At 40.2% G+C, this 16305-nt stretch overlaps 1 protein-coding gene across 1 annotated transcript in view; it reads left to right on the plus strand.

Moving 5' to 3' along the window:
- The window catches only part of grid1b (glutamate receptor, ionotropic, delta 1b), a 430666-nt gene that overhangs the window by 36112 nt on the left and 378249 nt on the right, over window positions 1-16305 (plus strand). Inside the window, 2 exon segments of the mRNA XM_061709214.1 lie at window positions 317-444; window positions 446-602. Coding sequence (XP_061565198.1) covers window positions 317-444; window positions 446-602 — 285 coding nt within the window.

Consider the following 16305-nt stretch of genomic DNA (forward strand, 5'->3'; position numbering starts at 1 on the left):
TAGTCCATACCGCCCATCCCTAGTGAACATTATACAATAATGAGAAAAAATCCTCAATCGCTCTATCGCTTTATTTGATATTCATTCAGTCATTCCCCTTTATTTAACTAGGCAGGTCATTAAGAACATTCTTATTTACAATAACGGCCTGGCAAGAGACAAGGACCACTTGGTTTAGGGAGTAAACACAGTAAAATTGTAGCTCTACAAAGGTAGAAAACCATTAGGTAGCATTTTTTTGGCAAAGCAGCATACCGGGAGTCTGATCCGGTCCTTCCTCCCCCCCTCACCTCTGTTCCCTCTGCTTCCCCTGCAGCCTGCGAGCTGATGAACCAGGGCATCCTGGCCCTGGTGACCTCCACCGGCTGCCCGTCGGCCAGCGCCCTGCAGTCCCTGACGGACGCCATGCACATCCCGCACCTGTACATCCAGAGGAACAGCGAGGGGATCCCCCCGAACCGCCTGCAAGTTCAACCCCAGCCCCGGGGGGCAGCGCTACACGCTGGCCGCCCGGCCGCCGGTGCGCCTCAACGACGTCATGCTGACGCTGGTGGAGGAGCTGCGCTGGCAGAAGTTCATCGTGTTCTACGACATCGAGTACGGTAGGTGCTCAGAGCTTTCTCTCACTCTGCTGGATGCGGGAGTTGTGGGACCATTAGGACATTTCAGAGGGATGCTGCTTCCTTCCTGAAGTCTTGAACTCAAATATTGGAAATCTACAAATCTGTGAGTGCTGCTCAAGGTTAATACATATTAAAATATTTTACTGAATTGCATTGTGGGACAGAGAATGTCCCGACGGACGTGGTGTCAGAGCATCTTCTGGGGCTTGTTTTCTTTGATCTTTGAAACAAACGTTTTACTGTCTGATGAATTCAGCTCATAACTTGAACCAGATTTGACTCGTCGTAACGTAAATATCTTGGTTTCTTTTGACCTTGGATGTTGGTTCCTTCCTGAAGTTTTGAAATGAACTCAGATATCTTTAGAAATCTACAAATCTGTGAGTGGTGCTGATGTTAAAACCCCTGACATTGTTTTATTGTTTATGGTACAGAAATCTCTGTAAGACCATGCTGATACACACTCTTGATGAATTAAAAGAACATTTTGAAGCTTTGACCCGAACAGTGATGGACCTGGTAACGTGAATCAGTTTGTTTTGGTGGTGGGGGGTAGGAATGGGTGATATGAGCCTGAAAGAAAGAAAGAAAGAAGGCAAGAAGGAAAGAAAGAGAAAGAAAGAAAGAAAGAAAGAAAGAAAGAAAGAAAGAAAGAAAGAAAGAAAGAAAGAAAGAAAGAAAGAAAGAAAGAAAGAAAGAAAGAAAGAAAGAAAGAAAGAAAGAAAGAAGAAAGAAAGAAAGAAAGAAAGAAAGAAAGAAAGAAAGAAAGAAAGAAAGAAATATATGAGCCAGAAAGAAAGAAAGAGAAAGAAAGAAAGAAAGAAAGAAGGAAAGAAAGAAAGAAAGAAAGAAAGAAAGAAAGAAAGAAAGAAAGAAAGAAAGAAAGAAAGAAAGAAAGAAAGAAAGAAATATATGAGCCAGAAAGAAAGAAAGAAAGAAAGAAAGAAAGAAAGAAAGAAAGAAAGAAAGAAATGAGCCTGAAAGAAGGAAAGAAAGAGAAAGAAAGAAGGAAAGAAAGAAAGAAAGAAGGAAAGAAAGAAAGAAAGAGAAAGAAATGAGCCTGAAAGAAAGAAAGAAAGAAAGAAAGAAAGAAAGAAAGAAAGAAAGAAAGAAAGAAAGAAAGAAAGAAAGAAAGAAAGAAAGAAAGAAAGAAAGAAAGAAAGAAAGAAAGAAAGAAAGAAAGAAAGAAAGAAGAGAAAGAAAGAAAGAAAGAAAGAAATGAGCCTGAAAGAAAGAGAAAGAAATAAAACAAACATGGCAGAAGGTTGATCTGAGAGCGAGGAGCTTGAGTCGTTACAGTTTTGCAGTCATTTTATCGTTATCGGAATAAATGCCAGAAATGATGGTGATAAATCTTGTAGTCCATATCGCCCATCCCTAGTGGGGGGTTATGGTCCCCATCATGTTCAGACTGCAACACAAGTGAGGGTTTGGTGCTTTTTTACCTCCACCAACGATCGTTAGTAGAGTCGGTGCTGAGCGTGAAACAAACCATCACCAAACAAATGTACTGAATTGCATTGTGGGACGGAGAACGCCCTGACGGACGTGGTGTCAGAGCATCTTCTGGGGCTTGTTTTCTCTGATCTTTGAAACAAACCTTTTACCGTCTGATGAATTCAGCTCATAACTTGGAAAACGAACCATATTTGACTCGTCCTCGTGTAAATATCTTGGTTTCTTTTGACCAGGCAGCTGCTTTTGAAGCCTTTTTCGTCTGATTGTGCTCACATGCCGCGATGATATCCACTATTTTTAGAGTTGGTTATATATAGCTGATGGCTGTCATGAAACTCTATTCATCTTAAAAACAAAGCTCAGCGTTTTCACCAGCGCAGACTTTCATATCAGGACGTAGTGGAGATAAGGAGGAGACAGAACAACCGCTGCTCCTTAACCAGGTCTTAAAACAAGGTCAGAGCACCATTTACATAATGTTTCATTTAAAACAATATTAACTGTGTCTTTATTAACTGAACCAAGGCTGCAGACACGTGTCCTCCTCTGTGGTGCTTGTGGAGCCTGAAGCCGGTTCAGCTGAGACATTAACATCCAGTCACTCCTAGCGAGAGCTCGCTGGGACGTCCTCTTCTTGTTATTTGACAATTGTCTTCAACATGTTCCACTTGTAAAGGAGGTTTCAGCCGTGGATGGAAATTCACCGAGCACAACATGTAAGAAATGAGCAGAGGTGTCAAAAGTATTCACATTCATTACTCAGGTAGAAGTATAGATACTAGAGTTTAAAAATACTCCTGTAGAAGTTGAAGTATCAACTCAAGTTTTTTACTCAAGTAAAAGTATAAAAGTACTGGTTTCAAAACTACTTAAAGTATAAAAGTAAAAGTAATGTAAGGGGGAAAAAAGCCATTAAGGACAAAAGCCATTGAAAATGAATTAATCTTAATACAATGCAAATATATTAAAGAACCATATATGTGTACTATTGAGCATTAACATGTGTTTCAGAGAGCAGCAGATATGATAACTAGTTGCCTATAAGTATTTTAATGGTGCAAAAAGTCAAACTTCAGAGGCATGTTATCATTTATCCTAACCTTTATTGGAATGTACATCCAAGTTTAGTTGCAGGAATCTGAGGGAACGGATGTAAGAACAAAACTGGACAAGAACATCTGAAACAACCACAACCAAATTCACTCTATCCGGATGGAGCAATTTAACTAGTTTTTTTTTAAAGGCCGAAATGAAATAGAGTAACGAGGCTGTTTTTAAAATGTAAGGAGTAAAAAGTACAGATAATTGTGTGAAAATGTAAGGAGTAAAAGTAAAAAGTCGTCTGAAAAATAATTACTCCAGTGAAGTATAGATAACCAAAATTTCTACTTAAGTAAGGTAACGAAGTATTTGTACTTCGTTACTTGACACCTCTAGAAATGAGCTGGAAGAGCGTTAGTTATGAAATCTTTTTTGCAGTTTTGCAGCTTGTAAAAGGTTTCCACCTCAGATGGTGCAGCAAAACTTTAGATTGACTCGTCTGTCGGCTACGTTTGTTTTGAATAGTTCACTTGGATCGGATCTTAATGAAATCACATTAGCCTCAATGGATTTTTGAGTGTAATCAATATGGGATGGTGGCAATTACCATGTAGGGATCCAGACAGATGCAGGCGTTTAGCCGCTCGGATACCAGTCTCCGTGGTGATTTAGAGGAGCAGCAGCAGCTGATTTCACCAGAGATTCAGCATCTACATGTTATAAAAAATACATCTAGATGAATTTTTGTTTATGTGCAGTGGAAGTGACAAAAAATGTGCTGAAGCTGATAAGACGCTAATAATTATGGCTTCTTGTATCTTTAATAAACCTGCACAGCGGAGGTGGAAGAGATAAGTTAACCCACAAACTAATGTGTCTCCTCTGAAGCCGCTCTGGAAAGAGTCATCCAGAATTCCTCCTGAACGTGAAGCAGCTCCGATCCAGACTTAGTGAAAGATCTGTTTAAGCTAAAGCTGCTGAAGCTGGCTCCAAAGGTCACGTTCTCTTCTGTTTAATGGATATTATCACTGTCTGTGCATCAGCATCTTTGATTGTGGCTTAGAGATCAGAGCATTTGATGGCATATTTAGGGCCCTCCTGGACCCCCCCTGGATTTCTTTTTCTTTTTTTTTTTAATATTGAAGTATCAAAAGTAGGGCTGTTCGATTAATCGATTTTAAATCGTAATCGCGATTATGTAATTAGAACGATGTTAAAACGTGAAAATCGTAAAATCGATTTTTCACTTTTTTTTTTTTTTTACCTTGTCTATGATACCATATTAATGACTGATGGAAATACCTCTCAATACCTGCGACAAGTGCCCCATCGGAGAGGCTCTTTAGTGTAGGAGGGGGCGTTGTAACATGCCACCGGGCATCCCTCAAGCCAGATGCCGTAGACCGGCTCGTGTTCCTTGCAAAAAACTTGCAAATGTGAATAGCAAATGTAATGACTGACATTACACACCTCTACCTCCTTCATGGGTTGCATTATTATTTAGCATGCAAAGACCCAGTTTAGTTTAATTAGAAAATGTCTTGTTTTATTTAATTGGAAATATAACTTAATGTATGTTTGCAAGTGCTGATTTGCTGATTTTTTTTTTCAGAGATAAAACTTTATATTTTATGATATTTTTTAAAACTTTTTTTCAACTTATTTTACAGAGTTTTGCACTTTATTCATTCATTTTTGGTTTAATAAGAGCAAAGTTTGCACTTAAAGCCCAATGGGGCAAATGTTCAATAAAAAAACAGCATATTTGAAATCATTTCTTTGCCTTTTGTCAATTCACAAAATAATCGTAATCGAAAATCGGATTTTGAGAGAAAAAAATCGAGATTTTATTTTTGGGCAAAATCGAACAGCCCTAATCAAAAGTTTATCTCACTTTTTCTGGAGGCTTTTTTTCCCTTTTTTCTTTTTTTTTATTGAATGTAATGGTTTAATGGATTTGTTTGGTTCTCAAAAAAAAATTATATAAATAAATGTAAAAAAAAATTAAAAGAATGAAGGAAAAAAAATTAATTAAAGAAAAAATAAAAAGAATAAAATAAAAAATAATTAAAGAAAATAGGTCAAATGGAAATTCAGATAGAACATCAATGGAAAGAGGGGGATTGGTTCTCAGGAAAAACAGAAATGGAAATTCAAAATGAATAAATAAATAAATAAAAAGGAAAATAGATGACAAATCAGGTGGATTTCTACGTGCATACTGTACATGTACAGAGGAATAGAGTAGTAGCTATTGTCCTGGTGTGTGTCTGGGGGAGTGTTGGTCAGAGTTGGTGGTTTAAAACCTGGAACAAGAGGTGCTGCACGAACAGGACAGAGTTCCTGCACGGCAGCAGTTCCTCCCCGCTGAAGTGCGTCAGCCGATCGCGATGTGTTCGCGGCTCCAGGTCTCCTCACACATCAGCTTGAATGTTCATTTTCTCCGAGAGGCAGAAAGATCATTTAACACAAAGCAATTATTGCGTGCATGTTGTGGTATTGTTCTCTGAAGAGCTGCTCAGACCCATTAGTGATATTTCAGCATGTATGAGCTGGTAATGGCTCGTCTTTTCATGGTTTCCACGCCAACACGAAGCACTGAACAAAAGACGCACAAAGGCTGAGCCCTTTTGTGAAGATGCTGCAGCGTTTTGGTCACTCAGGACATTTCTAGTGGACCGGTTACGAGCAGGAGATGAACCTGAGTAAGACGAGTGTGAAAACGAAGGTTTTTGTTTTATGGAGCCTCATTGCTGGTGCTGACGGAGCCGGGCTCTCATGGCAGATGTGACGGTGTTCTGAAGTCGAGCTCCGGCTCTGAGTGATGAGAACTTCAAGTGAACCTCTAATCCAACGGGGGTCACGGAGGCTCCCTGAAGGAGGAAAGAAGTGAGGGAGAAATGGGCTAAACTGTAAGGGATCAGGGCAGCTGATGACATTTTATCTGACAAGATGTAATAACACGGAGGAGCTGCGAGGGACATTGGAGTCAGAGGGCTGAGGACGGGGCAGCATCTGCTGTAGGGCTGCAGATATCGGATACTTTGGTGATGGATTATTCTACGAAATATTCCATTGATGAATCGAGTAATCGGATTAAACTTACTTTTGATTTATTAAAGCCCAATTATAAATATACAATAGAAAACAAGACAGATTACTTGATTAAAAACAACCAATTTGTTTCTTTTACGAGAATAATTGACATTTATTTACATATTATGCAAACTAGTAAACTTTTATTGTTTATTGGAAAACTAGTAATTTTCCAATAAAATAAATACAATTATTTTAAACTTAACATTTCCTGAAACGTTAAAAAAAACGTAAAAAAATATTCTTAAACACTGCTTTTAAATTGTGCAAATTCACATTCAGAACCAACACTTTTCAACAGAGATGCTTGGCTGTGGACCGGGACTCGGAACATGCGCCTTTTTTTTTTAAACATGTTTCTTTATTGGGTAATCCATGTAAATCATATTACACAATAAACATTTATTTTAAAGGGTTCGACAGAATACCCCATTTTATATTTTACCATACACACACAAAAAATAAATAAATAAATAAATAAAATTAAAAAATAAATGAATAAATAAAATAAATAAGGACACAAAACTTAACATAACAAACACCCTAAAACACACACACTGCAAAATACGTAATTATAAACAGGTCCCAAAGTAAGTACCGATTACCAATCAAACTCTGACTGAAGACAATAATAATAGGAAAAATAACGTAATAAACTAAAATACAGGACACGCAAAACAGCAGCAACAAAAAAATTAAAAAATAAAAATAAATTAAAAAAACAAAATAAGATGAATAAATAAAAATTAAAATAAACTGACATAAGAGGAACCCTAAAAAAAATGAGACATGGTTAGCAATATCATACTTCCCTGTAATTAAGTTAAATCAGATTAAATTAATCTTCCAAGGATGCCAAAGAATTAACGAAAGAAAGAATAGGTTCCCAAATATAAGAAAACTTATCAGAGTTTTATTATTAATTTGAAATAATCCCACAGCTTCGGCATCTTCTTTCTCTTCCTGTTATTACTTTCGCTTTGCTGCGTTTTCTCATTGTTGCTGTCAATGTTGTCAGTCCCGGGCCGTCTTCTTCTGCTTTATAAGGGACACATATATAAGCACGTTGTCTCACAATAAAAAGAAGAAATGTATTTTTTATTTAAACGAGGCGTCGAGGCAGAGGAAATTCCTCCATCATTTTTTGTAATCGAGTTACTCGAGGTACTGGAGGAATCATTGCAGCCCTAATCTGCGGGGACTAGAAGTAATACAGTCAGGAATTCAGAGGATGCACCTCCAGCCAAGAGGAGATTCTGCTCCGAACTCCAAGTTGAGGAAATCTGCAGGTTAATTGCCCCCGTTCTCCTCCTGGTTGATAACTTGCTGGGTAATTGATGGATTTCCTCCCTGAACCAGTTGTAGGTGAGTGCGTCCCTCTGGCTCTTTATCCAGGACCAGTTTTACCCGCCGGGTTCATCTCGTGGTCCTCATCACGCCGTCTGGCCGAGCTTCAGCAGGGGAAGTCGTCATTTTTCAGCCGGACCTGTTGACGGGCTCGTTCATTAGTGATTAGGCTGAAAAAACGCTGAGAGGACTTTTTAATTGGGCAGTTTTTCTTCGTTTAAACTGCTAAATGGACTGGAAATGCTTGCTTCAAAGCTAGTTTGAGATATTCTGTCAAAAGTGATGTTTTTAACTGGAGAAACGGCTGCGTTGAGCTGGTGATGTTGCAGGGTTGCGATGCGCTCCATGATCCCTCCGCATCCGTCTCCAATTAGTGGAAGCACCATCGGTTTGTTTCTCTGGGGCAACGTTTCACTTCCTACATGTTAATCACGGAGAGCGTTCTGCGTTCGTCTCTGCTGGACTGCACGTGGTTGAAGTGCGTTTATGGATATTTGAACTTTTTAAGAGTTGAGACGTGAGTTTGTCTTTGTCAGAATTAAAGTCCAAATTGTCCTGTGGGGTTGTTTTATGTCACTTCTAACCCTGCATTCACACTGAAAGCGTCACAGGCATTAGGGCTGGGCGATATATCGAGATTTTAATATATACCGATATATTTTCAAACGCGATATGGTACGAGACAATATCGTTTATATCGATTTAAAAAAAATATATATATATATATTTTTTTTTTTTTTATGATTTTGATATTGCTTATTTTGTGACAAATTGACTTGAATGTTTTATTTGAGATTTGCACAAATGTTTTGTTATTTGCACAACTGTCAACCTCAGTGGAAAAGTCTGCCTGTTACTGTCTACATTGTATTAATTGCACAGTGTATTTTAATTTAATTGTTATGCAGGAAAGGGATATTTGTTTTATTTTATTCAAGAAGCATTTTTATTCTATATATGCAGGCAGTTTATTTTTATTTCATTTGTTTTATACATCTTGATATTGTGCAGACCTCTGTTAATAAAGGAACCTGTGTGACATTTGGCACGAGGCTTTGTATTAAAACTGACTGTTTTTTTAAGGGTTTGCCTCAGAAAAAAATGAAGCTAACAGAGATGCTATAATGCTTTGGGGGAAACCCCAATTATGGCACTGAAAAAATATCGATATATATCGAGTATCGCCATTCAGCTAGAAAATATTGAGATATGACTTTTGGTCCATATCGCCCAGCCCTAACGGGCATCATAGGCAGCTGGCTGCCATTCATTTTCTATGAAAACGCGTGTCGAGAGGCGGCGGGAGCAGCGCGTCGATTTGAAGTTGAAAAATCTGAACTTTATGCAAACGAGCAGCGGCAACGCCGAGGCAGCGTCCAATCACAGACCAGGATTCCCGAAGCGAGAAGCCTCAATGCAGATTGTACTTTCATATATACACAAACATACACTCATTCACATGCGTACATGAGCAGAGCTGTGCACTAACAAACTTATTTTATCAGGAATTAATATATTTCATCCAGCAAACTGACATTTTTGCTGATTTTACTGCAGTTTTTACCTGAACTGCCCATGTGAAACACGTATCTGATGGTTGAGGAGCTGGATGGTCTGACCTATGTTATTTGCTACATCGATCCAACACAAAATAATAAAAAAACATGCTTATTAATCACAAAACTACGGTGGCCGACAAGGGCCAAACGCACTGCAACGGCCTAATGCGTCTCAGTTAAGGAAAACAGCTTCAAGTACAGAAACGATTCAAATTCAAAAACTCAAAACGAGGTACAAAAAGAGGAATGTGGTGCAAATGAAAAAACGTGCTGCAAAGCACAAAACGATATAAAACAAGAAACCATCTTCAAAAGAAAAATGCTTCATAACTGGTCACTACAACCGGAAGTGCTCCAAACCTGCAGGGGGCGCAGCTGACTGAACCACAGTGTTTACATCCATGGTTTAAACATACAGCGGAAACGGTAATGTGATTTTTATCTGACTATATTTATACACGATGTTTATATCACTAGTGTGCAACGCTGTACATTGTATCGTCTGGTGTAAAATATAATAAAGAAACGTCTCGTAATGTGCAGACATGACCGTGACTCATCTGCAAAGTGAAAGTCACTTAAGAAGGAATCCGGTCTTCTCCTCAAGACCAGCAGGAACATGGTGAAGTTTACAGCCGAGGCTTCAGATTCATGAAGCAGATCATCCAGAACATCACACATCACATCTGAGCTGTGGCCGGTTCGTCCTAGGGCTGGGCGATATATCGAGATTTTAATATATATCGATATATTTTCAAACGCGATATGGTACGAGACTATATCGTTCGTTTATATCGATTATTAAAAAAAAAAAAAAAAAAAAAGTTTTTTTTTTTTTTTTTTTACGATTTTGATATAGCTTATTTTGTGACAAATTGACTTGAATGTTTTATTTGAGATTTGCACAAATGTTTTGTTATTTGCACAACTGTCAACCTCAGTGGAAAAGTCTGCCTGTTACTGTCTACATTGTATTAATTGCACAGTGTATTTTAATGTAATTGTTATGCAGGAAAGGGATATTTATTTTATTTCATTCAAGAAGCATTTTTATTCTATATATGCAGGCAGTTTATTTTTATTTCATTTGTTTTATACATTTTGATATTGTGCAGACCTCTGTTAATAAAGGTACCTGTGTGACATTTGGCACGAGGCTTTGTATTAAAACTGACTGCTTTTTTAAGGGTTTGCCTCAGAAAAAATGAAGCTAACAGAGATGCTAACAGAGATGCTATAATGCCCAGGGGGAAACCCCAATTATGGCACAGAAAAAATATCAAGATATATATCGAGTATCGCCATTCAGCTAGAAAATATCGAGATATGACTTTTGGTCCATATCGCCCAGCCCTAGTTCGGCCTGAGGCAGATCTTCAGAGGAAACGCCGCCGAGCCCCGCCGCCTCCTGGCCTCGCTGCAGCCGGACGGGTGGACTGCAGACATGGCTCTCATTGGTTCCCTGTTCAGACCTCACTGTCCCTTCAGAGGGCGGATTCAGTTTGTTGAAGCATCGCCGGAGCTGCAGCTCCTCTCCGGGACTTAATCACGCAGCTCTATTGATCTACAGAATCTCCCTTTCTTTACTGCTGAACTACAGCGCTGCATGTTTTTGTAAACCCCGTCTAGATTTAATTGGCAAACTCATCACTTCATTTCATACAAAAGGTGTATTGAGAGAGAGCGCGGCACATCGCCACCCGGGAATGAAAGAGCAGCACACCTCCCTCTCACGGCGTATCGTCCCCTCTTCCCCTCTCCATCTTCATCGTCTGCTGCTCGCCCCGCGTGATGAGGGAGGCCATTACAAGCATGAGCCAAGCAGGAGGTCCATTTATTCAGATTAGACACTCGCCGTGGAGGTGCACGAGGAGCAGATGGGCTTCTGGCTTTGCTTGTCTGGCCAAGTCCAAACGGACCCGTCCAGACTGTCAGCCCCCCGTGATGATGATTAAAGAAGCCGCCGTCCTTCCTTCCTTCCTTCTTTGCTTCCTTTCTCCCTTTCTCATATTTCCATATTTACAAAACCTCCCTGCTCTCATTTAGTTAAAAATGCAGAGAGATCATTGTTGCCTCCTTGTACATAATTCAAGAGCTCATTTGCGAGCCCAAATACAAATTAGCGGCGTTGTGGCTGTGAGTGTGTTTCCCCTGGAGGCTCGAGGGCCTGGTTTCAGCTCGGATCCAGCGGTTTCAGTAAAGGTCCCTGATAGTCCTTAATGAATCCTCCTCTCCTCCTGCAGGGACCTTTCCTCCCCCTTCATCCTTCTGCTGCTTCTTTCTTTCCCGTTCCTTCAGCCTGGTGTCCGTGTTGCATCTCAATGCCAGTGTTGTGCAAGTTCATACTTCTCATGAACTAGTTCAAATTTCAGTTCACATAGTTTAAAAATGAATAGTTCATGTTCATAGTTCACCATTTTCACTTTGAACTACTTCAAATACAGGTCATTTTAATATTTTTAGGTAAGAAGTACGAATGAAAACTAAAACTGTTCACTGTACAATCATGTATTGTCCTAGTGGCTTTTCAACTTTACTCAGAGGCTGTAAATCTCCAAAAATGTAGTCCATTATCAGTTTGTCTACGTCAGGGGTCAGCAACCCGCATGCGGCTCTTTAGTGCCGCCCTAGAGGCTCCTGGAGCTTTTTCAAAAATGTTTGACCTTTTTTTCTTCTTTTTTTTTCCTTTTTTTTTCTCTTTCTTCTCTTTTTTTTCCTTTTTTTTCTCTTTTTTCCTTTCCTTTTTAATCTTGACATTTCGACTTTTTTCTCGAAATTTTGACATTTTTCTCGACTTTTCGACTTTTTTCTCGAAATTTCGACTTTTTTCTCAACATTTTGACTTTTTTCTCAAAGTGCATAATGAAAAAAAAAATCTTCTCCCAGTTCTAACTAATATAGATACATGCAGCATGTATTGTCTTCATTCTAAGGCTGATACAAGACTTTTCATTTTTTGCGGCTCCAGACATATTTGTTTTTTGTGTTTTTGGTCCGATACGGCTCTTTCAACATTTTAGGTTGCAGACCCGTACACGTCTGCAACACGTAGACCTCTGTTCTACGTGTTGCTGGGAAATCAACCCCCTGAAGGCTGCAGGTGTGACTGGGGTCATTTGGGGCTGTTGGGGGTTTTCTTGGTCTTTCCTGATGACTTTGTTTGATTGTCAAGGAATTGCAGATATTTTCTCACACTGGACGGATGCTTTAACTCCACATGACACACTCCACATTCAAATTTGAAGTTGACGAGGGAGACACTCAGACTTGTTTTCTCAGCGCAGGTGGACATAATTTGCACAGAAAGGTGAAATTTTTACCGTCGGACTCTTTGGGAGACGATGTGTAAAATTCCCACAGATAATGATAAGCAGAGGCGTCATCTGACGGCTCGCTGACGCTGCGACTGCAACGTCTCTCTCTTCACTGGTCATTCGTAAAGATGCACCGGGCTCGGGCCGCCGTTGCCATGGAGTTGGTGCCTGTTGCTATGCTAGTGTGTGCACTGCATTGTGGGTAATGTAGTGGGAAGTCGTCGTCTCGTTGAGTATTTTAAATGTTCAGTGAAGCTGAAACTCTGTACAGTTCAAATTCCATTTCGTGATCTGCAGAATGAACAAGTTTACATTCAAGTTCTTTGTTGCATACAGTTCAACGTTCTCACAGAAATGAATGCGTTGATTTGAACTCGTTCATGCACAACACTGCTCTGCATGTTAACTCTCCTGTCCCGACCCTGGCTGGCCAGAGAGACTTGTGGGGCTCCAGCAGCTGTTTCCGAGGGCGGTCGTACCTCCACCTCCCTCACAGGTGCTCATTCAGTCGGCCTTTAGATCCAGGAGACTCTATTTGCTGTTTGAGTTCAGGCACTAAGTCTGAACTCCGTGGAGGGGGGTGGTGGGACGATGTGAGCAGCAGCTCTGAGGAGACGTTACTCCGTCCAACACTGATCCTAGACCGTCCTTTGGTCGTGTGTCGCTTGATATTACGCTCAAGAAAATATCCGCTAGTATGAGATGAGGCGGCTCACGGGTCACACATGGTACGAGCTGGCGGGTCACGAGGTCATACGACACGGAGGCTGGTGGTGTGGAGGCTGGACGCTCCTGGCCTGAGGAGCAGCTGCCAGGGAGGTCAGAGGGGGCTGATATCACATGAAATCATACTGAAAGGAAAAGCCTTTTATTTACTCCGGAAAACTAGAGAAATACAGCCTTTATCACGGGAACGGCTTCTTTTCTAATTGTTTTGTTACCTTGTGTAACATTGTTTCGTTTTGCTGACGCCATCAGAGACAGCGGTGTCTCCTGATTGGTGGACATCCTGCAGGCTGGCGTAACATGTCTGCATTTAATTTTATTGTTTATACACTATGGGCCCGATTTACTAAGATCCTAAATAAAGAGTACTAAATTGCGTGTGCACTGAAAAAGTTTGCGCGTGCTGTTGTGTGTTTTGCGGGTGATAAACTAAGATTGCGTGCGCAATTGATAACAGGTGCAAACCTCAGTATTTAAATGAGGTGTTGCGCGTCTTACGGTTTGCGGCGCAAACTTTGCGCCATGGAGAGTCTGGATGGAAAGCAGGATATAGTCGCAAGCGCAAAATGAAATTTGACGAGTTGGAGTTAGAGATATTAGTGGAAGAGGCAAATTGTTGTGCCGTATTCAGCACCCCTGCCGTGAAAAGCACCCCCTCGTATATTCAATGATAAGTAGACCAAGAAAAAAACAACACACTGACACTTCAATATATTTATATATACACACTCACACAAACACATACTTAGGAGTTTATATTATATATATTTACAAATATTATGGAAGACAACACAGTAAGCAGGTTATTAATTAATGACATCAATAACCATTTACCCGATTTTTGTTATCTGTGACTGTGATTGTGGGAAAGTATGACTATTGTGGAATCCATGAGCGCATTTAAACATGAATCATTAACACAAAACTGGACGCTAAACAGAACGTGACACGGAATGAGAATATCATTTTTGTCAGACGAGGGGGTGCTTTTCACGGCAGGGGTGCTGAATACGGCACAACACCGGGGTATGACGGCAGAACAAGTATAGGCGCACAATGAGAAACACTTTTTTCTCCATGAAAACACGTGATTTATTTATTATCACAAATAAAAAAATGAATGTGCCTCCTGTGGCAACCTTTTGCTGAATAATACTCGATTTAACATTCAAATAAAATATTTCTCCTTTTGCATGTGGAGATTAGCACCTTCCTTTCAAACGTATTAAATACAGACGCAATCACAATCCCCGCAGAAACTTTCAGGCTTGGTAAATCTCATTGCGGGTGGTAAATGGACATATTTGCATCTTCCCCTCCCAGTATTTAGGATTTCTGGCGGGTACGCCCCATATTGATTATTCATCAGGGTAAAAGTACTAAATGAACAGCGTGTGCTCTTTTGCTCATTTGAGAGGCACAGTCCTCTTTGCACGCTGTTAGTAGATCAGCTGGCACATTGGTTTGCGGGTGATGTCAAGTTTGCACATGTTTTTACACACGCAAACCTTTAGTAAATCAGGCCTTATGTGTTAGTAGGTAAAGATGTGGAAGGTTTGCTGAAGTAGCATCTGCGGCTAGGAAACGTAAAGCCAACGATGCCGTTGCTGAGCTGCGTCTGACTCCGGCAGTCGAGCTCGTCTGGACGTGACGCTCCGGGACAGTGTGTTTATAGCTTTGGAGCGGCCGTCTTATGCCGTCTATGTTCACGATGTCTGCACAAAAACGCAGCTCAGCAGAAGTCCTGATCCTCGTTCGATTCAGCCTGCTAGCCACGAAGCACCGGCACCGTTCAGCTTCAGTTGTTCTGCAAATCCAACGGCATTCTGGGTCTTTTTCATGGAGGGAGTTTGCAGCAAAGTACAGTAATCCCTCGTTTTTCGCAGGGATTACGTTCCAAAAAGAACCTGTGACAGGTGAAATCCGTGAAGTAGTAACCTTTATTTTTTTTTACAATTATTATACAAGGTTTGAAATTGCTGGGTTTTGGAGAAAGTTGGCAAACTTAAATTTGTCAAGCTGTTTTACGTACATGTACAGTACATATTAAACCGTAACGTTATTGACACACAGGAAGTGACGGGGAGACTGTTTAGCCAATCAGAATGCAGAACACGATGCAAATCCGTGAAGCAGCGAGACGTGAAAGGTGAACCGCGTTATAGCGAGGGATTACTGTATCTGTATATAAATAAAAACAAGCTTCATCAACCCCTGCAAGCAAACGCCACTCGAAAGTAATCCTCCCAGAAACCAGGGCTGGCTACCACAAACCCGATGGAAAGACCCTGCAGGGACTCAAAGACAGTGACACGAGGGACGTTGCGTTGTGCTTGTTTGAACTTTGTCCTCTCCAGCCAGTTTCCTTTCTGTCCGAGTCGTTGACTCAAACTGAGTCTGATGTCGGTGCAGGAGCATGAAACGACTGGAGCTTCCTTCCCCTGATTAACTCCACAAAATCCCACTACATGGTCTTAACTTGACATGATCTATGGCGGGGGTCGGCAACCTGCGGCTCTTTAGCGCCGCCCTAGTGGCTCCTGGAGCTTTTTCAGAAATGTTTGACCTTTTTTTTCTTCTTTTTTTCTTCTTCTTCTTTCTTTTTTTCTTCTTCTTTTTTCATTTTTTTCTCTTTTTTCTTCCTTTTTTTCTTCTTTTTTTCTTTTTTCTTCCTTTTTAATCTCGAAATTTCGACTTTTCTCTCGACATTTCAACCTTTTTCTCAACATTTCAACTTTTTTCACGAAGGTTTGACATTTTCCTTGACATTTCGACTTTTTCTCAATATTTTGACTTTTTTCTCGAAAATTTGACCTTTTTTCTCAAGATTGTACTTCAACATTAATCTTGACATTCCAACTTTTTTCTCAAAATTTTGACTTTTTTCTCAAAATTTTGACTTTTTTCTCGACATTTTTTCTCGAAGTGCACAATAAAAAAAAAAACTCTTCCCCCAACTATAACTAATATAGATACATGCAGCATGTGTTGTCTTCATTCTAAGACTTTTTCATGTTTTGTGGCTCCAGACATATTTGTTTTTTTGCGTTTCTGGTCCAATATGGCTCTTTCAACATTTTGGGTTGCCGACCCCTGATCTATGGAAACAAAGTGACCCAAGATGTAGTTTGCTTAGTACAA

This window comes from Cololabis saira, chromosome 19 (assembly GCF_033807715.1).
Source record: "Cololabis saira isolate AMF1-May2022 chromosome 19, fColSai1.1, whole genome shotgun sequence".
Taxonomy (NCBI): domain Eukaryota; kingdom Metazoa; phylum Chordata; class Actinopteri; order Beloniformes; family Belonidae; genus Cololabis; species Cololabis saira.